At 40.5% G+C, this 23,047-nt stretch overlaps 1 protein-coding gene across 6 annotated transcripts in view; it reads left to right on the top strand.

Annotated features, from left to right (window-relative positions):
• GREB1L (GREB1 like retinoic acid receptor coactivator) overlaps positions 1–23,047 on the top strand; it is a 169,947-nt gene that overhangs the window by 83,822 nt on the left and 63,078 nt on the right. For 4 of the 6 annotated variants that reach the window (XM_077352631.1, XM_077352630.1, XM_077352632.1 and 1 more), the window contains 6 exons: positions 5,097–5,273; positions 8,569–8,745; positions 11,989–12,126; positions 14,709–14,846; positions 17,013–17,129; positions 20,015–20,152. In XM_077352631.1, coding sequence (XP_077208746.1) covers positions 5,097–5,273; positions 8,569–8,745; positions 11,989–12,126; positions 14,709–14,846; positions 17,013–17,129; positions 20,015–20,152 — 885 coding nt within the window. The remainder of the gene's footprint in view (positions 1–5,096; positions 5,274–8,568; positions 8,746–11,988; positions 12,127–14,708; positions 14,847–17,012; positions 17,130–20,014; positions 20,153–23,047) is intronic. The other 2 variants (XM_077352633.1, XM_077352634.1) reach the window with 2 other exon arrangements.

Here is a 23,047-nt window from a genome sequence, read left to right as displayed (position 1 = left end):
AAGGAATGCCTCTTAGTAACTATCTTAGTGTTAATCTGTGGCTGCCTTTATCATTTCTTCTCTCAGGATTAAGTCACCAGGTAGGTTTCTGTCTTTTTTTAAAAATCCAGGCCTTTCCAAGTCAATTTGTGGCTGCTGTAATAGCATTGCTTTAGTATCTGCCAATTTATCTTACGAAGTTAGTATCTGTCAATTTATCTTAAAAGGTAAAGGTAAAGGTATCCCCTGTGCAAGCACCGGGTCATGTCTGACACTTGTGGTGACGCCCTCTAGCGTTTTCATGGCAGACTCAATACGGGGTGGTTTGCCAGTGCCTTCCCCAGTCATTACCGTTTACCCCCCAGCAAGCTGGGTACTCATTTTACCGATCTTGGAAGGATGGAAGGCTGAGTCAACCTTGAGCCGGCTGCTGGGATTGAACTCCCAGCATCATGGGCAGACAGCTTCAGACAGCATTTCTGCTGCCTTACCACCCTGCGCCACAAGAGGCGTAATTTATCTTACGAATAAATTTAATTATTTTTTACAAATTCACTAAGCAACAAACTTGAGAAGATAATGATATTTTCCAATGTTCTGACCTATGTCTGAATAGATTACCATTAAAGGAGTGATTCACAAGTTCTAGTGCAGGGGTAGTCAAACTGCGGCCTTCCATGGACTACAATTCCCATGAGCCCCTGCCAGCAAATGCTGGCAGGGGCTCATGGGAATTGTAGTCCACGGACATCTGGAGGGCCGCAGTTTGACTACCCCTGTTCTAGTGGATCCAAAGATAATATATTAATAGAAAGAAATGGACCCCTGGAAAAATGAATGTATCTTATCGTGACTCTGTGATGAAATTTCTGTGTGTCCCTTTTAAGAAACTATATAAAAACATAGATACAGGTGGGGTAGCTGTGTTGGTCTGCAGCAACTGAGTAAAGTTTGAATCCAGTGGCATCTTTAAGACCATCAAAATTTAATTCAAAGTATAAGCTTTTTTGTGCAAGCACACTTCTTTAAATACAAATATGCTTGCACATGAAAGCTTATATCTTGAATAAAACTTGATTGGTCTTAAAGGTGCCACTGGACTCAATCTTTGTTCAAGATAAGAACACATTAGCTGCAACCATTGATTATGTTTACAGAGTTTATGCGTGCCTATATATGAACTTAAATTGTCCAAAAGATATTAAACACCTTTTAATCCTGAATCTCCAATATAGAGAAAGACATGAAAAATAGACACGAATCTAATGACAGTTTAGTCTTGCATAAAAGCTTATGCTGGGATTAAACTTTATTAAAGTTTTTTTTTCTGGATGGAGGCTATTCATGAGTCTGTGCTAGACAAAGATGTTCAGTATACATTGTCTATTGGGTTTATCAGAAGAAAGTGAAAACTGCATAAAAAGGCTGGGGTTAACACGTTCAAATTTCAATCTGCTCGAAAGCTCACGCCTTGAATAAATCTTTGTTGGTCTTAAAGGTGCTACTGGACTTTGATTTTATTAAACAGAAGTGATTATTGTGCTTATAAAAATATAAGATTACCTTGTTAAATATGGAATATGTTTTAAATATGGAATAGGTTGATTCAATTTTGAAAAGCAGCAGGCTCTTAAACCCCAAATAATGATTTGTAGGACTGAAAGCTTGGGAAATGAAGGCTAATGAATGACTTCTGTGATTCCCATCTGCATTTCTTTGGAGGAAAAGGCAAGATTTGTACTTCACAGAAGTAGATTTGCATGCCCTAATTATCTCCTGCTTTGAGCTAACATAGGAATCTCTGGTCTGAAATGGTAAATCAAGACAATAGTGGAAGTGCAAACAAACTGGGAATCCCTGGGGGAAAAACATTGTCTCTATTTTTTAAAAAAAGCTGCTGAAACAACATGCATACCTGCTGCTCAGTAAGTGAATTGTTCAGTGTATAATTCTTAAAAATCTAAATGAAATTGACTTTAATATAAGTTTAAGGTGAGTCCAAAAGCCAGGTTTAAGCTTCAGCAGTAGGTAAGTGGACAAAACAAACTGAAAGATTGTAAATGGTAAATTTAAGATATTATATAAATACTTCTGCTTTGGAAATCTTTTCCCCTTTAACACTTTTACAACACAGAACATATTTTAAATATTTCACAATGTAATATAATTTACTACAGGAAAACACTGTATTTCCAAGATAGCCTGACAGAACAGTTTTCATTTACTACATTTATGACCCGCTTTTCTCCCCAAAGCAGATTCAGAGTGACTTACATTGTTTCCCTCTTCTCCATTTTATCCTCACAACAATCCTTTGAGGTATGTTAGGCTGAAGGTTTACAAGCTGGCTCAAGATCATCCACTAAACTTCCATGTCAGAGTGGAGATTTTAATCTGGGTCTCCCAAATCCCAAATCGAGTACTCTAATGACTTCACCACACTGGTTGTCATAGAAATAGGATATGGCACATGGACATGTCCCCCTCTTTACATGAAGAATAGTTAGTAGTATAGATATAAGGCTCCCAGTTAGAATATGACCAATAATTATGGAGGAGGGGCCAAGGCTCAGTGGTTCAGCATTTCCAGGTTCCTGGTTCAGTCCCTTGCAACTCCAGTTAAAAAGATCAAATAGTAGGGGATGTGAAAGAAGCAACACGGGCCCTGGAGAGCTGCTGCTAGTCTGAATAGGCAATGCTGATGTGATCTAACTCACTGTAAGGCAGATTAATTTGTTTACTGAAGCCCTTTGTTTGATGGCTCTCAGCTATCAGTTTTTATGCTGGACAGAATTTTAAGGAGAGACTGCTCAAGTAGCATGCATGAAATGTCTGTTTGCTCACTTCACTAACATTGCTATAATAAAGTTTTGAACTTTTAAGAGTTAATAGTTCTCTTTCCCTTCCATGGAATAGTGCTGACCATAATCAAGACCCTCATGCTGTTTCCTTATCTTGTGGTATTTGTTTCTCTTATCGGTCCTCTATTGAGTGCTTCTGGCCATAGCAATGCTCTTGTGTTCCATAGGAACAATGCCATTGCCTATGATTGCTGGAAAGGATGGCCCCAGCAAACAGGCGAAGAAACCCAGAACACTGAGATTGTATTTCAGATTGTATGTGGCAAAAATGACTGTGTGTGTGTTTATGAACTTGCTTATTTGCAGAAGTAATCTTGTCCTCATATAAGGCTTCATGGTCGGAATTTTGCTGTTGTCTTTGTGGGTAAATTGTTACATATATCCATGGCTGCATATTCTGGTTTGCTGAAGATGAGGAATGGTAAAAACACTTAAGGCCCCAGTTTTAAAAAGAAAGAATAATTAAACCAGGGAGTAGGGGCAGGAGCTTTAGCAACTTTCCCAAAGTTTCTGTGGACCAGACGCTGCCAGGCTTTAAAGAGACAAGAAATGTATTCCTTAACACCTTTCTTTACAGCCTGTTTTTCATTTCTTTTGTTTTTTAACTGTTTGTGTCTCGGTTGCCTTCCTGGAGGTGACATATCCAAAGAGGCACAGAGTGGCCACATGGGCAAAAAGGGGAGTGCTGCACGACAAAAGGAGGGCTAGAAACCAAAGTTCAGCCTTCCAAACTGATGAGCACTCTACCAGTGTATGATAGAAACCAGAATGAATTCCTTTAAATACTCAGTAGCGTATTCTGAGTTCATCAGCAATTCTTCTATCTAGCGGCTATAAAGATTCAATTTTTTTTATTAGTAAATTCATGATTATGACTGTGGATTTCCTATATGTGGATGAGGGTCCCAAAACAGATCCAGCAGGAGGGTCAAAATGGATTCTTGTGCAGTAGAAAAAGATCACTGGTTCCCTCCTCACCCTCTCCCCCCCCCCCCAAAAGAGAAAAGTCAGTGGAAGGCAAGAATTGTGCAGGCATATTAACATCATGCTGAATAAGCATGTTGGCAGCAGCCAGCAGTACGCAGGTTCCAGCACGTAGCTGGGGCTGGAAGTCACAGTGAGGCAAAGCAATCATTCTTCTCTATAGCCTAGGGCCTAAAAGGCTTCGTGGAGGATGTGTATTGTCTCTGGATGACTTCCTTTCCATAGTATCTTTCCCAATCATATTTTAAATGGCCACAAGGAAAGGACACAGACCCTATTCCCTTACTGCAAGCGAACCACAACTACACCTCTGTTTATGCAGGACTTGTTCCAGTTGAATTATGTAATGCACTTACATTCTCTGCCAACACATTCAAAGCTATTTTTCCATATTTTAATTATAGAACAAAACAAAACAAACAGAAGGTAGGGTCTAAGGCCATTGGACATCTCTTCAGGAGTTGATGATATGCATTCTCATTGCTGGTTATTTCTTCTGGCCTTCCTCTTATGGGGCAGCCCCAGGGAAGATAGGGCAGAGGGTTCTCCCGGATTCTTCTCCGTTTCATGAGAAAGAATGAACTGTCAGTCCCCAGAGCAAGTGAGATACAAGTAGGGAAGCAGACTTTCATGCATGTTTCCATTTGTGGTTAATGAACTGTAAGTAAGTTGCATGCTCATTCAAATAACAAATTGAGTGCAAATTGCAGTCTCTCTGCACTGCATTGTTTTCAGTGGAAGACATTTAGATGATCATCTAATTTATTATTATTCAGCAAGTAAGATGTTCATGGAAAGCTGCTTCAGCATGGCTGCCCTTCATGGACTTAAGAAAAGTATTTGTGGGAATGGGTGAAAGGCAAAATGTTCCTCTTTTTTTGTTCTGCCCCTTCTCCTTCTCTAGCATCAGTTGTTTCCCCATTGGTCCCACACTTGCTTTATGTTCTAGTTTATCTGGTCCTCTTTGTCTGCAGACTTTAGAGCAGGGGTAGTCAACCTGTAGTCCTCCAGATGTTCATGGACTACAATTCCCATAAGCCCCTGCCAGCATTCGCTGGCAAGGGCTCATGGGAATTTTAGTCCATGAACATCTGGAGGACCATAGGTTGACTACCCATGCTTAAGAGGATTGAACACAGGGGCAAGCACTTCTTTGATGCCTTCTATTGTTTTTTATTGGAGTCCTTTTTTAGTTGTACTGAGCAAGTGAACTGGACAATGAAAGAAAGAAAATCATTAATATATGTTTCATGAAATATCTCTTCCTCCCAGGTTTTTGTCAAGCAGGCAAGGATTTGAGGTTAATATCCCTGTGTATGGAACAGATTGATATCCCACCAGGATTCCTTTTGGTAGGAGCCAAATCTCCAAACCTTCCTGAACACATTCTTGTCTGTGCTGTTGACAAGAGGTTTCTGCCTGATGACCATGGGAAAAATGCACTTTTAGGTAAATGGTTTATATTCTTTATGCAATGATAATTGTAATGCCCAAGTATTGGGTTAATATTGTCTAAAGCCAAATTCAAGTATGGCTTTCTTACTATAGTATATTGAAATTCATTTTTCTAACACTTTCCTATAAAGCTAGATTTAGTGTTATTCTATATAGGTGCGTCCAAAAATTTGAAATAGGTAGCTTCTTGCCATCAGAATATTCTGCTTTCTCATAGGTTGACCATTGGTCTACCCATGGGCTTGTGCTTGGAGATGGAGAGACCTATAGCCTGTTCACATAAGGCTGTCAGTTTTGGATAAACGGAAGCACCTAAGGGAGTCAAGTCTTGGTTGGTTCTCTATATAGGCTTAAATCAACAGGATTATTTATTTATTTATTTATTTATTTATTTATTTATTTATTTATTTATTTATTTATTTATTTATTTATTTATATTTATATACCGCCCTCCCCGAAAGCTCAGGGCCTTACATTACCTTACATTATCAGCCACAAATCACTCTAGTAGAGTCGGTTTGCAGCAGAAGAGTGGGAATCTGACTCAGGTTAATAGTAGAGACTGTAGTTGGTTTGTAGGATGCAGCAAAACAAGGAAAGGGCTGTTGATGGCCATTGGAATGCAACAGGGACTTCTCTTGACAGGTTATGGAGGCTGAAAAGCTGAGATTGAGCAAGTTACATAGAGAAGCGGTATGCTGCTGGAGCTCGTAAATCAATTTTTTCTAGACTCAGAGCATCTAGCTTCTAAATCCCTAAATGAAGCCATACAAAGATTATGGAATATGCTTGTTTTTCATGTGCTAGACGATTTTCCACCATAATCACTCATTCTTGAACACTTTGGCACATGTTTTGGTCGTACCAAGTTAGTCTCCATTTAAAGGATATTGGGTAGCAAGTGTTGAGAAAGGCTTTTCTGTGCCTAAGACTCTTCACCAAAGCAGACGATACTGAATTAGCTGAACTATTGCTTTGAATTCAGTATGGCAAATTCATTTGTGTGTGTACGTGTATATATATGTGTGTGTTTGTATATATAAAGAGAGAGAGAGAGTATAGATATGATATGTTGTAGGTTCTTTTTATGTGTTCCTGTAGTAGCAGTGGGAGCAGCATTTCATATGATGTCTACTTGGAAAGGTTACATAATGCAAGGACCCCAGTGTTTAGTCCAACCCTTATGGTGCTGGTCTTGTAAATATTACCATAAATTCAGCCTTCTGTGCTACTCCAGTGAAATAGAAAACGATCCTGAAGATACTGATGTAATGCAATTTCCTGGCTGTTCAATTTGTTTCTAGTTGTTCATCTAGAATTTAAGAATAATAATGTAGTATAGTGTAGAGTGTTTTTGTGAAATGTGCCTGGCACAATAACAATTTAATACTGAGGGCAATCCCAAACTTCATATAGCCGATATGATTGCTCATTGTACAGCAGTATATCCCTCAGAGAAAACAAAATGAGGCCACTTCATGAAAGCTAACACAGACCCCAATACCCTTTAAGTCCCCCAATACCAGAGTTGGCTCCCTCCTGTTCCAGGAAACATACATGTTGCTTATAATTAGAATAACCATGCAGCTTATATTCCCCAGCTACACTTGGCTCAGTTCCTGGAGCTCCCAAGGCAACCAGAATTTTGTACCTGTTGGCAGACTTGCACTTGCGTATTTGCACATGAGCACTTGGGGGCCATCCCAGGCTTGTGTCATGAGCCCAACTGCTCTGGACTTAGAAGCCTCTGGAGAGGAGCCTGAAGTATGGCTTGGAACAAAGCAGGAAATTCTGTAAGGTCTCTGCAAGGCAGATGCATCAGGCCCATCTCCTCCAGAACTTTCTCTTGGCTACCCAGCAGGGGGAGAATGGCCTTGGACTGCATGTGCACTTAACAAATCAGCAATGGTGTTTTGCCTATCAGTGATATTGAAGTATCTTTGTATACAATATATTCAAATTTACATAGGTTGTAATGAGATTCTGTATTCCATGACTACAGAATTTCTGGCTGGTGCAGTATTACAAAATTCAGAAGCTTGTATTTCATTTTCTAGCCCGATTGGTTTGGAATTGACTGTGGTGGAAAAAAATTCTCCTGAAACAGGAATCACAATTGTTTAAAGTGTTGCAGATTATTTATTGGTTATGATTCATTACATTTCAAGACAAGCTTTTCACGCCTGAGCGTGTGAAAATAAAAGAACGGTATAGAATAATTTTATCTTGACTATTGCACGTAGTTGACCTCTGCCTGCTATGCAACTAAAAGAATGTTGACTACAGGTCTCTAAAATAACTAAGTAAATTAGGATGCTACAACTTATAAGGCATTTTCAGTGTAGCTGTTGATGGTGAAGAAGTTGCCTAATCATGTTTTATAGTCACTAATAAAGAAATACATTGAGAAGTTGCCTTTTGTTACTCCTCACTCACTGTCTGTCATTTACCTTCAGCAAAACTCTCTTTGAAATCAGCAGGAAATCTACAGTGGATCAAGGATAATATATAGCCCTGACTATAACTAGCGAAGCTCAATCGACAATGTAATTTAGGCCACCTTGCAAAACTAGTTTGACCTGCTGACCTTTCTTCTAAAGTCTTTTATGTTTAGAAGAAGAGATTACAGTATTCTTTAGTGTGATGAGCTTTCAACTTCTGTTTCAATGGGACTAAGTGCTTTGCTTCAAATATTTACTTATTTATTTCCTAGCAGAATGTTCAAGGGGGCAAAATCTACTTTGACAACATTGATTCTTATATCAAGACATTCTATAGACTGGACAGGATAGTTATTCCTCCAATGATATGTGGCTATTTAAATCCCTTTTTACACATAAAAGCAAAGAAGAGAAAACTGAAAATGTGATGCAACTAAGAAAGTATCACCAGTACATGGAAGACTGGCCCCAGGAATAAAACAACATCACTTTTAACTCTGGCAAAGTAAGATGGGTTTGTAAAGGATGCTGAAGTTCTTAATAGAATCATTCAGCACTGATTCTTTGCAGGTTTTGATAGTTTTTTTCTTTAGATGTTAATGTGAAAGGTATAAGGACCAATAGAACTATGACAGTGATACTGAGGAACAGTGATAGATGTCCCTGGCTTGTTCCATTCTTTCTCCTGACTGTGTGCAAATGAGAGGCATATTAATAAATAATGTAGATAAATAATAAGTATAATAGGCACTAAGTTGCTAACTAGTACCTACAGTTTGGGGTTTTTTTTTAAACAGCCCGCTTTGCAATTTGCTTTGACAAATAGAATGTATTTTTTCCCCTTGCAGGTTTTTCTGGAAACTGTATAGGCTGTGGAGAAAAAGGATTTCGATATTTCACTGAATTTTCCAACCACATCAACCTGAAGCTCACCACTCAGCCAAAGAAGCAGAAGCACTTAAAGTACTACCTAGTAAGAAGCACCCAAGGTGTGCTGTCAAAAGGACCTCTCATATGCTGGAAAGGTAACAAGTGCCTTGTTTGGTAGACCTATGCCTGAATATTAGGGAGAATTAAATAGAGTTTCTTAAGCTAAAATTAGGATAGGCCTCAAAAATATTTATCTTAATTTTGATTTATTTTTAAATGGGGGATGCTTTGTTTTTGTATCTTGAGTTGTAATCATCACCTTTATACAAGAGCCTTCGGTCTTTGGTCATGAGTGCATTTATCAGCCACCAGAAAAGCAATCCTTACATTCAACAGAGAATTGTGGCTAATCTCAGCTCTGTGACAGGTATGCTTGCATGGTATACAGATTTGCAAAAAAAATTCTTTATCCCATGTATATGTTTAAGTCTATACAAAAATCATGTGTGAAAAGACCTCGAAGGCTTATGCTATGAGTTGATTTATTCCCCACACATTTCACTGAACAATTGTTGTGGCAGCAAAGTAAAGAAGTTGAGTGAATGAGTAACTAAATAATAAATGAGTAAGTTTATTAGATATTAAACTGAACTGTAAATCAGTGGGGCTTAGAGCAGGGGTGGCCAAACTGTGGCTATCTATGGTGGACAAACTGTGTCTATGGACTACATTTCCCATGAGCTCCTGCCAGTGGATATCAGTATTATGATTCTCATTTGGTTACCTATTGTCTTTCCTTTCCTTTTCGTAGTCTCCTTGTTTATTTGTATTAAATTACATTGTGATTTGTTATATATTTGGAAGTGTTAGATATTTTGGCAGCGTTCTGACCCTTGTCTGAATACTTTATGTATACACTAAAAAAATCTTGTAAATAAGAGATGATACGAACTCTCATGAAACTGCTTATACATAAAGAGACGATTGGCCTTGTCTGCTCAGACTGGCAGCAGCTCTCTGGGGTCTTAGGTAGCACCTTTTCATATAATCTGTTACCTGATCCTTTTAAAACTAGAGATGGAGATTTAAAGCTGGGACCATCTGCATGCCAATCAGATTTTCTTCCACTCAGCCCATAGCTAGAGATATAAATTTTAGAAATTTTAACTCCATGAGAAAAGAACAAAGTGTTTATGTTACCCCCCACCAAAAAAAAAGAAAAAGAAACGAAAAGAAAATTGGGGAAAGAAATGGAAACAAATGCAATAATTATTTATCAAACGTTATTGATTGAACAACATAAAGTACATCATTTATAATTTAGGCAACATATAAAATTATACAAATTAGCATAAGTCACAAAATTTTAAAGTACTAGGGGAAAAAACACTATACCCAGTGTTTGTGGAGTTACAAACTGCTGAAACCTATGCCACAACAGCACATGTATCTTTAATTTTTGTCAGTTCTGTAATAAACAAAAGAAAGAAACTTATTTGAATAGAAACTGTCTCATAGCGTCACAGTAGATAAGACTGCCAGCATAATTGGATATTAAGTTAAACTTACCAACATTGAAAACCCAAAACTTTTAAATAAAAGTTTAAATAAACTTTTAAACCCAAAACACATTATAGTATACTAGCTTCAAAGCCCGTTCCTAAGAACGGGCCTTGAAAGGACCCCCTTCCCTGGCCCCTGGTCAGGCAGCTTAAGGTGGCCTTGGGTGCAGCTCGCAGCCAGAACAAGTGGGGCAGGCGGGGGCTGGGCAGCTCATTAGGAGGCCTGGGACAGAGCTCCTTAGCAGGCAGTCAGCAGACCAGGAGACCCTTGTCAGCAGGCCCAGCCTAGCAGGCCAAGAGGCCCTTGTTAGGAGGTCCTCCACCATGATCCTTTGCCCAGGGCCTCTCCCCTTACCTGATGTGGCTCCAGGCACTGAGGCATCTAAGAGCAAAGATGCTAGAGTCCAGGGACGGAGGGCGGGAGCTGCAGGGGCAGGGCCAATCAGGGCAAAGCTGGCTGCACCCTGATTGGCCCTATTCCAACTTGGACAGCCGGATACGTCCCACCCCCTAGGCTATTTCATAAATATATAGAGGAACAACAATGGATAAGGATTAATTGTTTAAATATAATTATTATAATAATATTTTTTCTACATTGCCTTTAATGTGAGGGGAATCTTGAATACATCTATAGACATATGACTGTTTTTCTTTAATACTCCCCAAAATTTCCCAATTTTTCATTCAAAACTTCTTCATTCCATACATATTTAGTATGAAAACCCTTGCTTTAAAAAAACATGTAACTTGTTCTGAAAGGGAGAACATTTCCAGGAGTTTCTTTTAAGTGGTCCTCAAAATTTTTCAAGCCCTTAGGGGAATAAAATGTTTTACTGCTGTTTTTTTCCTGAGCCCACTTATCTCTAGCCACAATCCTTCCATATGACATCTGAATGCAGACACTGAGGGAGATCAGTTAATCTGAGATTATACTTGTATCCCCTGAGCATGAGGCAGGGAAGCAATTGCTGATGAACATGTGTGAATGCTGATGCTAAAGTTTACTTCCCATTTCTTGTGTGTCTTCCATATATATGGTGTGACATTAGAGGGAGCCAGCAATTTGGGATGAATTGTGACTGCCTGAAAACTCCCTTGCTCATTTTATGGCTGCTTATAAGTCTTCCATTGCACTCTTGAATGGGTACTGTCAAGTGGCATAACATTTTTAACAGTAGGTGTAGTTATGGAACTTGGCTCATAAAACTCACTTTTTAAAATGACTCATGTGATATAGCTGAAGTATTGCAAGGATACAAAATCGAATACCATTCATATAGATGGGATTGTGTTTAGTAAGTCAAACTTTATGTGTTTAGTGTTGCCACCCACTACCTTCCTGTATGTGATTTGTGCAAAAACTTGTGCACTAATAGAAGCATCCACACCCTGCCCGGTGTTGTTTCAATGGTGTAGTATCCTGGCTAGTTTGATGCACCCTAGTAATACTCATTGAAATTGCAGTGCTGAAGGGGTCCTTCCTTTAATCCTACTGACCTTTTGCCTTTGTGCAAAGGATCATAGGATGATAGGATGGTACTGTCAGTGGCATTTGGTATGAAATCCTTTTTCTGTGAATTTCTTCTTTTATTGATGTCCTGTCAAATTGCAGTATCATGTTTGCTGCACTAAATCTAAAGGAAAATATAATTTTTTAGATGAGAAAATTCAGATGAGAAAATTTCAAGTATATAATTTTTTACTGACCTCTGTTACTTACTATATATTGTTTCCCCAAGTATGCTGCATTATCCTTTTTATTGTTTGTGTGTTTAACATCTGTTGTTCTGAATTGTCTCTCTATAACTTTGGCTGCCTTAATATGTACTGTAGCTACTTCACTTGCAGAATGTAGAAGCAGGCAATCTTCTGCTGTTAGCCATTCTGCTAAACCTAATCCTTCAGCATCTCCATCCACAACCCCTGAAAGTGGAACAGCCAATGGATACAAGACAGGGTTCACTCAGACAGGTAGGAGCTGAAAGTGCATTGTATCCTAGAACTGAGGAAAGTAGTGATTATGCCACAGCTTAAGCCTCATCAAAAATTATATGATGGGATAAGGTGAAGTGGTGGTCTTGGGTGGCAGATGTTGGGGAACAGCAGCCTGTGATAATACCTTGCTTTTACCTCATTCTCGTAATGGTTATCACTTTTTCTTTGCCACTGTCTGCTCAGCTGCTAGAACAGCTAAGATGTCATTAAAGACTGTATGGTAAGCTGCAGAAATCCCACTGGGATGTATTTCAAAATGGGGGAAAGGAATATTAGTTGGTCCAGCTGCTGCATACGGTCGGTCCAGTAGGCAGACAGTGAAGGCAGCAAGAGGCAGATTGTGGTGGTGGTGGTGGGAGACAATAGCCTCTGGTGGCAGCCCTTATTGAACCCTTGTTTATCAAAGCGTCAATCCACGGACAGGTGTGTGTAAGGTTGAAACTGCTGCAAGCGATCTCAGTAATCAGTTTCACTCCCTCGCACTTTCAAGTGTGAGGAGCAAAATGGATTGCTAAAATGGCTGCCAGCCATCTAAACCTCTTTTTCGCTTCTCTTTTGGAAGAAGGGGGAGTGAAATAGAGGTCTGGAATGGCCCAAACTCAACTGGACAAAAAGTCTGTGAAATGTTTGTTAGAAGCCTCTCCTTCAAATTTGGTTTTTGGGGGACATAAACCCACTGAATTTATGGTACGTTTAGAGTTGTAAACTGGTTTGTGTCTATCCCTAGTTTTGAGAGGAAAGAAGAAAGAGTAAAAGAGAGTGCTTTTCAGAAGAGTAAATGTAGCACACCTCCTTGTTGCTTGGTTGTTTTATAGCTCTTGGTGCTTTGGCAGAACAAAAATTGGAAATCTGGTGTCTCTTGCAGTGACAAGATAGAATCACCCCAAACCACTCACACTTCTTCTTTTCTGAGAGCGAAGTGTCTTTCTGCAAGAAGATTACTACAGGTTGCAGTCGAAGTCCCTATTCAAAAAATATATTGAAACTAGAATAAAAAGCCTGTTGTAGCTTGAAATATAACAGGCACTAGGATGGGAGGAGGGGGAGAAAAGAGAGTGAGAGAAAGGAAAGTAGAGAGATGGGAAGAAAGTAAGAATGGGAGAGAAAAAGAAGGAGAAAAAGAGACAGAAGGAGAGAACAAAATATGGGGAGAGAGGGAGAGAAAGGCAGGGAGAGAATCACAGAGAAAGAGAGAGAAAGGAAGTCCCATGCAGGCCCATCCACGTATCCTCTCTGCCTCTTAGCAAAGTGTCAGGAAATCTCTCTCCCCATGTCTGTCTCCTTGTCTGTGAACCTTTCTCGTCCTCTGAAGGTCTGCTGGCAGCTTGATCTGTGTCTCTCTGGCAATGTCTGTCTTGCTATTGTAGCTTTGTGCAAATCTCTCCATCTAGCTCTCTAGGTGGCTCGCTCTCTTTCCCCGCCCTCCATCTCTGCCTAAATGTCTCATGGGTCCTATAGCCCATCCTTCCCTGCCCTGCTCTAAATCTCTGTGGCTGTTTCTCTCTGTGTGTGCAGCTCAGCCTTTAGGATCTGAAGCAGTGTGGGTGTCTAATGTTGTGGACCTCTCAGCATTCTTTTTCAAGGGGGGGAATCTGGTGGCCCTCCCTGTCTTGGAAGTCGATTGAGAGGGCTGGTTCCCCAGGCAGCATGGCTCCCACCCCCAATCCCTGTCTAAATGTCTCCTGTCTCTTACAGGGTGGTTTGCACCACTCCCGGTCAAAATCTGTCCAGCTGTCTCTCTCTCTGCATGTAGCTCAGCCTTGACCCTCTGATGCAGGGGTGTGTAGTGTTGTGGACCTCTTCGTACGCATTTCCTCTTTGAGGGGAGAATGGAGGGGCCTTCTCTGTCTTGGACGTTGGGCGGCAGGGGCTGGGCGTGGCTTCCCCAGGCAGCATGGCTCTCTTGGTACCCCCCATCTCTGTGTAAATGTCTCCTGGCTGTCATTGGGCGGTGGGCTGGCAGACGGTCACGACCACGGCTCGTTAGTGGGTGGTAGGGGTGTGCATTTGACAGTGGCATGGGCATGTGTAAAGTGGTGGGTGGGCAGGCAGCTCTGCCTGCTTGGCATGGGTGGCAGGCGTGGTCTGCGGCAGCAGGCTGATGGGTGGAGCATCGGTGAGGTGCTGGCACTGTCAGGCAGGCTTGTGTGTGTGGGAGTGTGTGCAGGGTGGTGTGGCAGTGAGCGGCCAGCAACGGAGGACGGGAGCCATTGATTGGCCCTATTCCAACTCATACATCCCGGACTCGCTCCACCCCCAAGGCAGTTTCACAAATATTATAAAATAAGAGGAACCATGGATAAGATATGAAGCCCCACTTTTTATTAATTGTAGCTGAATTTTTCATCTGCTGTCCATTTCTAAGGAAGAATAAAGGAATTTTCTTACAATCAGATTGTTTAGTTTAATTTTTTATTTTGTGTAGCTAGTTCTAATATAAAGGAATTCCTGCATAAATGGAATCTAAATTTAATTTTGTTAAGAGTCTTATCTTCTGTAATATAGTTGTTCATTCCTAAACAATCACGTAAAGGGAACTTCGTATTTGCTTTTTTCAGGTCCACTCTCTCTGCGTTCTGGTGATGTTGGTAGTGGAAACAACAGTGGAGGACGAACGAATGTCATGAACTCTACAGTCTCTCGGCCTGTTCCTCACTCAATGTCTCCTGGACCTAGCTGCATGCCCGGGGAACAAGGTGAAAAAAATCTCTGCATTTGTCACTTCTAAAAAAATCAGTCCAGTTTTTCTAAATTAAAACTTTTAGAGCTTTAAATGAACCAGAATACTGTATCAGATTGAGTTTGTCTATGGGATAAATAATATCTGAGTAATCAAAATTCTAGTCTGAATGATTACATGTGCATAGATCAGCCTTTCTCAACTTTTTTACCATTGAGAACCCCCTGAAGCATTCTTCAGGCTTCAAGAAACACCAGAAGTGGCATGATTAGGCAAAGAAAATGACTGGAAAACATGGCTGTGTGTATATACCCCCAGGGCCCCTCCCCTTTCCATCCCCTCCAGGCCCATCATTGGCCACTTTGGGAGGGGGAGGCAGGTTGACTTGACCATATATGGCCATATCAACCAATAAACATTTTAACAAATTTTTAAAATATATTAAAAATTAATGAACTCCCACCCATTCAGGAAATCCTTCCAGGGCTGTCAAGAAACCCCATGGTTTCATGAAACCCTGGTTGAGAAAGCTTGTCATAGATAGATGATAGAAATGTTTCTTTTTCCCTGATTGACATGAGTTAGTGATATATATGATTTTTTCTACCAGTTTGCCAAAATTATAAAGTAACATCAGTGGAAGATTTGTCTATAGTGAAATTCTTCTGGAATATATTTGTCAAGTTTTATAATATTTGTGATGTAAGATATATATGCTAAAAAAGGTGCTATGAAAGGAGATATTTTTCTGCCAGGACTAAAGTATAGAACAGGTCTGTAAGATATAAGGATAAGAGGCCTAGTTGTTTGTCTATGAGTTTTAATTGAGCCCTGCAGCACGTTACATATAACTAATTTACAACTATGGAATGGGTACTTTGATGGCTTTTATGCATCTTCGGCAGACCTCCATCAATACAATAATGCTATGTCTATATGTATATGACTGGATCTGAAAGGAAGTTAATACTCTCCTTGAGAAGTGATTGGTAATCCCAGTGCAGACTGTAGTGCATACAACTACTAAAGAAGCTTAACCTGGACCTGGGATATTTGAATAATTCTCAACCAATCTCAAGTCTTCTATTCTTGAGCTGGGTGGTGGTTGCACAACCCCAGGAATCAAATTGTTTGGATCTATTCCATTCTGGTTTCAGGCGTAGTTAATGGTACTCAAACAGCCTTAGTCATCCTGACACTGGGACATATAGGGAGTGCAACTCTGCTAATTCCTCTGGACTTTTCACCAGCATTTGATACCATTAATTATGGTATCCTTTTGGGCTGCCTTTCAGAGTTGGGGCAGGGAGATACCACTTTGCGATAATTCCAGTACTATCTGAAAAGTAAGTTTCAGAAGGTGATGTTGGGAGACTGCTTCTTGGCCCCTTGGCTTCTGTATGTGGGGTCATGCAAGCTTCCATCTTGTCTCCCATGTTTTTCAGTATGTACATGAAGCTGCTGGGTGAAGTCATCTAGAGATCTGGGTTTGGCTGTTAACAATATGTTGATGGCACTCAGCTCTATCTTGCAGGTCCAGAGGATCCCAGGGAAGCTGCAGAAATCTAAACCAGTGCCTGGAGGCATTTTGGAGTGGATACAGGCTAATAAATAGAAATTTCCTCCTATATAAATGCTATTAGTGAACAGAATAATTGACCCAGGACACTTGTTCTGGATGGAGTTGCACTTCCCTTGAAGGAGCAGGTCCATAGCCTGGGAGTGTACCTGGGCCTTGGACCATTGTTAGATCAGCAGGTGGCAGCTGTGTTCAGGAATTCCTTTTAGCAGCTTTAATGGGTTAACCAGCTGTGAGCTTTTCTGGCCCCAGAATATCTAAGATCTTCACTTGATACTGTGCATCATTGTAGTGATCAATAAGTAGGATCATTTCATTTATTTAGTAGTGAATTTCATGTATTTCAACATTTCTCCAAAGAAAAGACTTCTTACAGGCTTGGGCACTCTGAAATATGGGACAGCGAGCATGTTTATTAATCTTTTCTCTGTAACTGGAAGACTTTAGTGCTGGTATGCATTGAAACGTTGGCTTGCTAAGTGTGTTTTACATTTTCAGTTTCTTTGGCTAACAATAAATAATCTACAGCAAGCAAGTATTTTAATTTTAAAAAACTGAACTACTTATATTTTGTTGTCTTCTGTTTATATTTTTTCTAAATAGCATCCATGACCAGTTCTGGGCCCCCCAAAAAACGACATCGGGGATGGTCTCCTGGATCACCAGTTCCTCCTGGCCTGGTTCTGCCTATTCCTGCTATTCGACCTCTTCCGAGAACAGGCAAGATTTAAACAGTATATTGGCATCACCTTTCTTTCTGCTTATGAGTACAAGACAGGTCAATAGAAATGCCACAGATTGTTTTCAAGCTTATTTCCAAGTATTGTTTGCAGTGCTCACAAATATAGTTTCAAGTTGGAAGAATTACTTGTGTTGACCGCAATTTCTGGATATAAGCATTCTCTTCCTCTGTTTCAAAAACACCTTACTCCTTATCTTCAAAACATTATCCGGTGCCTACAGATTTGAGCCATCCATTGCTTTCATAGACACCATTTTTAAACTGCATTTTCTTCCTATACAGTTAAAATTCTTTAAGCCCAAGGGATGTGTGGCAATGTTGCTTTTTTCCCTTCCTCATACGCAGGATTTCCCCTTCCATCTTGTTTCCTAATGAGCATCCCCTTCATCTATTTTCTTATTTATTTGTCTGTGTCCATGGTGTTTGCTTTATTACTTGATTTGTTGGCCTGTTTGATGTGGTCAACCACAAGTTACTGGCCCATCGCCTCGACGGGGCTGGGTTTCAGGGAGCAGCCCTCCAATGTCTGTGCTTCTTTTCCTAGAACCGGACACAGCAGGGGAGACACTGTCAATGTCTGTTTGGACTCTCTTGTGGGGTGCCACAGAGCATGATACTCTCCCACACGCTATTCAACATCTCTATATGCCCTCTAGGACAGCTATGGGCTAGGTTGTGATCAGTATGCAGATGACACCCAGCTCTATCTCTTTATGGATGGCCACCCAAATGACCCCCAGATACATTTGCCTAATGTTTGGAAGCTGTTGCTGGATGGCTAGAGCAGAACAACCTGAAACTCAAGTCCTCCAAGACAGAGGTCCTGTGGTTGAGCAGGAAAGGGGGAGGACAGGAAGTGCATCTTCCCATCTTTTTGGTGGTACATTTTAACATCTTGCTTGCAACAAGGAATTCGGGGGTGATTATGGATGCCTCCCTATCAATGGAGGCACAGGTAACAGGGTAGTGCCCATGGCGTTTTACCATCTGCACTAGGCACGTCTACTAGCACCCTACCTGCCTCCAAACTGTTTGGCCACAGTGATCCATGTGGTGGTCACCTCTAGATTGGACTTCTGTAACTTGCTCTATGCTGAGCTTCCCTTATCCTTGACCCGGAAACTCCAGCTGATGCAGAATGCAGCTCCTAGGGCTGCATTGATTCATTTTGGAGGATCCACATACAGCCTGTGCTGAGGCAGCTGCATTGGTTACCAGTTATGGCCTGGATCAAATTCAAGGTCTTGGTTTTGACCTTTAAGGCCATCCAAGGCTTGGGCCCAGTCTATCTGAGGGACCACTTGTTTGCTTATAGTCCTCGTAGGACCCTTCATTCTGTGGGTACTAATCTGTTAGTGGTCCCTGACCCCAGAGAGAGATGCCTGGCCTCAACCTGGGCCAGGGCCTTCTTGATCCTAGTCCTGACCTGGTGGAATGAGCTCTTGGGAGAGCTGAGGCCCCTGATGGAGCTGTAAAATTTCTGCAGGGCCTGTTGAATGAAGTTCTTTTGCCAGGTTTGCCACGATCAATGGGCCCCCTCAGACTACACTACTCCATCTGACGAACCCCTTGGTAGACAGTTATGGGGAGGCTGGAGGATTTTTCCTTTCTATCATCTTGTGATTGTGATTTTATAGTTTTGGGGGGTTTTATGGGGTACTACTTTGTAATCCACCTTGAGTTCCAGGAGGAAGGCAAACTATGAATTAAATGAATGAGTGAATTGTGTGTGTGTATACTGGCGCAGCCCAGGGAATTGAGGGGAGAGACAAAAGGAACTTCTTATATTTGTTTTTGAAATGGCACACAAGAGGCCTTCAAAATAATAAAATGTTTTATTTAATTTGGAGGAGAAAAAGTGGAATTGGGTATAGGAAGTATGAAGTGAACAGATAACTAGGTAACTTGGTATTCACACAAATAGCAGATTTAGACAAGGTCTTTAAAACTTGAGTTTTCTTTAAAACTTGATTTCTTGAGTTTTCCTAGCTTTTGGGATATTAAGAAAATATATTAGGTCTATGATGAATTGAGATTACAGTCTAATAGCATTTTTCAAAAAAATAGAAAAAGGCAGTTTTTAGGTGGAAGAGTACATTATGGGTACTGTAAAACTTAAGTCAGCACTGAGAACTGGTGGATATGTGCATCTATGCTTATCTGTTTGCTTATATAAGACCCCAATATATGGGACTGAAGAACAGCAGGATAAAAATACAATATGTGTTTTTAAAAGTATGAATGAATGTTGGTAACAAACAGTTTATCTATTAAAGAAGAATATAAGACACATAATTGATGAAAAGGCAACTTTAAAAAATTTTAAACTCACCTGATTTGAAAATGTACTGGCCATGCTCCAGATTTGTTTTGCAGACCATTTTGGGGCCTTGGGTCCCTTTCAGAATTATGTAAACCAGTATCCATACAGACCTTGCAATTGCAACCCTCATTTGGCTATCTGATGCGCACACCATAGGTCAGTAAGAAATCTCCTTTCTTTATGCTTACATGTAGCACTGAAAGGCTACTTCTATGATGGCATCCAACTGGCACCTTTTACATAATTTGAACCATTGCTCTTACAACATACAGAATCTTGTATTTAATTTTCTTCCTCAGCTACACACAATATACTCTTTTATATCCAAAGGTCATTTGCTTTGGGGATTGATCTAGGGAAAGATATTATGTTATTTACATTTCATACAACTACAAAGGGAAATGCAAGGGTGTTTTGAATTTTATTGTGTTTAGTGATGGAAAGTAGTGGGAGGGGCTTTCTTTCCACTTAAATTGTCCATAGGCCAAATCACAGTATGAGTCTTCTAGTAATAGAAGTTTTTCTTTCTTCTTTTTATAGAGCCTGTTTTGTCAGTCCCAGTTCCTCAATCAATGTTACCTGGAATTTTACAGCCTCAACCAATCCCTGCAGGGGAAACTGTAATAGTTCCTGAAAATCTGCTGAATAACTCAGGAGTCAGACCAGTGATTCTGATAGGTAAGCTAATTGTATGAAAAGTTGGTGTAGATTAACATTGTGAAATTTCAGCATTGTGGTTAAGTTGCACATGCATACAACGACAAGTTTGCTATACCTGCATCATTTCCTACAAACCAATCAATCATAGAGGTATGGGAAGTAACCCCAGCATAACAGAATCAGTCCAAGTATCCCATAAAATCCTTTGTATCAGAATCAGTTTGCTAACATGGTCCTAGTCCAGAATTCACATTACAACATCCTTTGTAAACTGCAGAGCACTTATCATTTGAAATCAAGCCAGTATGTAGGAGGTCATGGATAGGTCAAACTGGCCCTTCAGTACAGCACTAAAGGAAATAAGCTTTCAGCACAATCAGTGAAATTTCTCTTTGCCAGTAGAGTGGTAGTTTAAAAAAAACAGAGGGGTGCCCTAAGTGTTTTTAAAGAACTCTGTTATAGCATAATAATAAAAATGGGAAATGACCTAAACAAAAAACTGCTTACTTTTGGGATCCCACTCTAAATTTCGCTATGATGAAAAGGATATAGAAATAATTAACAAAAACTTACATTTTGGAAAGTTCTGTGTTGGTGTAAGACATTTTAATTACATGTTAATATAGGAGGTGTGTATAAAGTGTCATCAAGCTGCAATGGACTTATGACAACCCTGTAAGATTTTCAAGGCAAGTGACTTACAGAGCTGGTTTGCCATTGCCTTCTCCTGCATATTAATAATAACAAAAATAATAATGACAATAATAATAATATTTATTTGTAACCCACTCTTCCCCAGAGGTTCAGGATGGGTAAGAACATATATCACAGTAATAAATAATACAGTAAACATTAAGATCATAACACTAAAACACACATTAAAACCAGCTAATTCCAAAGCTGTCCTCTCATTTATCCTCTGCTGGGCAGGCCAGTGTAGTCATAGGTATGCATTATGCAATAGTTTACAGTAATTTGACTGATGCTTTGAGCAGGGAGGCCAGAATTTCAATTGTGTTCCTGGCCTTAACCATAGGCCTGGTGGAATAATTCTGTTTTTCTGGCCTTGCAGAACATCCCTAAGCCCTACAGTGCCTCCCCAGGTAAAGTATTCCACCCATTCAGGGCCTTTTTTGGTCCTGGCTGAAGCCAGTTTGATGTCCTTGTGTCAAAATCTTGGGCAAATTCTGCTCATTAGGTCTTAATCTCCTTTGGGGGACATAGAGGAAGAGACCGTCCTGCGAATATGAAAGTCACAAAGTGTTTGGGGCTTTATAGGTAATAACCGAAACCTTGAACCTGATCCGGTCTTCAGTCTGGAACCAGTGCAGCCAGGAGAGCACAGGTTGAATATGATTATATTATATATATTGTATTATTTAAACTGTTGTAAGCCGCCATGATCCAGCATTGCTAGAAGTGGCGGATTAGAAATAAGAATAAATAAATAAATGTGCTCTCTATCGGGTCCCAATAATGACCTACATTGTTGCATTCTGGACCAGTTGACCTTCTGGAGCAGTTTCAAGGGCAGCCCTACATAGAGCAAGTTGCAGTAGCCATAACTGGAGGTGACTGTTGCATTGATCTGTCTGACTAAGTTGGATGCTGACAAGTAAGGTGCCAGTTGCCATGCCTGGCAGAGACAATAAAATGTCTGGCAGGCAATATTTGTGACCTGGATTTCCATTGATACAGAAGAGTCCACCCAAGTCCTTAACAGTGGCTGAAGTTGTTAATTGGACTCCACTAAGAGCCAGGAGCTGTGCTATTTCACCTAGAGCATGCCAATTCAGCCAGAGGACTTTCATCTTAACTGGATTCAGGGTCAGTCAACACTGCTTGAGCCAATCCACCACAACCTCCAGACAACTGGATAGCGACCCAGAGAGCTGCCTTGTTTAAGACAAAATGTTTTAAAATTCCATTTGATTTGAAAATGTATTACACATGTTTTCCATATACTCTTCCATGATACAGTGGGAAGCAAACACAAGCAGAGCATTGGCTTTCCTCATAGCTTGTGCTCCAAGAACAAAGTGGTTTATCCATTTACACTTACTCACCAAAGTCAGTGGATTTTTTGGAGGAAACTAGATAAAAGCAAAGGGTGGCTTTTTTCATGTCCTACACCTATACCATAGAATTCCTGTTGCTTTGCCCTGGGCGATGTGGTATTTTCTCTGTGCTTGGATCATCCCCATGGTCACTAAACCTATGCATGCTTTTTCCAACACCTTGGAAATCTCCTATCAAGGAAAGCTCCACTGAAACAAATTAGTGTGAATATTCAGAATACCACTTGCCTTGCCTGCTGAGCCACCCTGGGCAACACTCCTTTTTTCAAGGCAGGCAGGCCCTTGTAGCTCTCTTATTTGAGCACCTGGGATGCTTCTGTTGTTTCACAGAGCAGTAATGGATTTTGCATCCCAGCGCCTATCTTGCTGCATCACATAATTTCGGTTTCAGAACCTCAAGGGCAAATAAATGAAGGCCAGGCAGTGTACTGACAGGGAGACCAGGGCATCCATCAACATGTGGTTGAGTAAAGAAACCCAATAATGGCTAACTAATCAGTATTGCAAAGAGGTGGTATTCTACAGGCTCATCCTGCAGTCCTGTGAAAGGATCAGTCTCCTGAAATTTTTATATAGCAAGATCTTTGACATGGAACCCAGGACCAAGCCCCACTACAATAGTATCAAGCATCTAGTAGCAGCAAAAAGACATCACCCCTGATTTCAGTTCCTGCTGTGCTGGGCAGTTCAGTGGTACAGAAGCCTCACATCAAAGCTGCCTTGGCCATCTTTTCCTAGGCTAAAACATCCTGTCTCACACAGTGGCCAACCAGTTTTTCTGGATAGCCAATAACAGGGCATAGAGGCCAAGACCTTCTCCTGATGTTGCTTCCTA

The sequence above is a fragment of the Paroedura picta genome, chromosome 9 (assembly GCF_049243985.1).
Source record: "Paroedura picta isolate Pp20150507F chromosome 9, Ppicta_v3.0, whole genome shotgun sequence".
Lineage (NCBI taxonomy): Eukaryota > Metazoa > Chordata > Lepidosauria > Squamata > Gekkonidae > Paroedura > Paroedura picta.
Note: the sequence above shows the minus strand (reverse complement) of the source record. Positions and strands in the feature narration are given on the sequence as shown.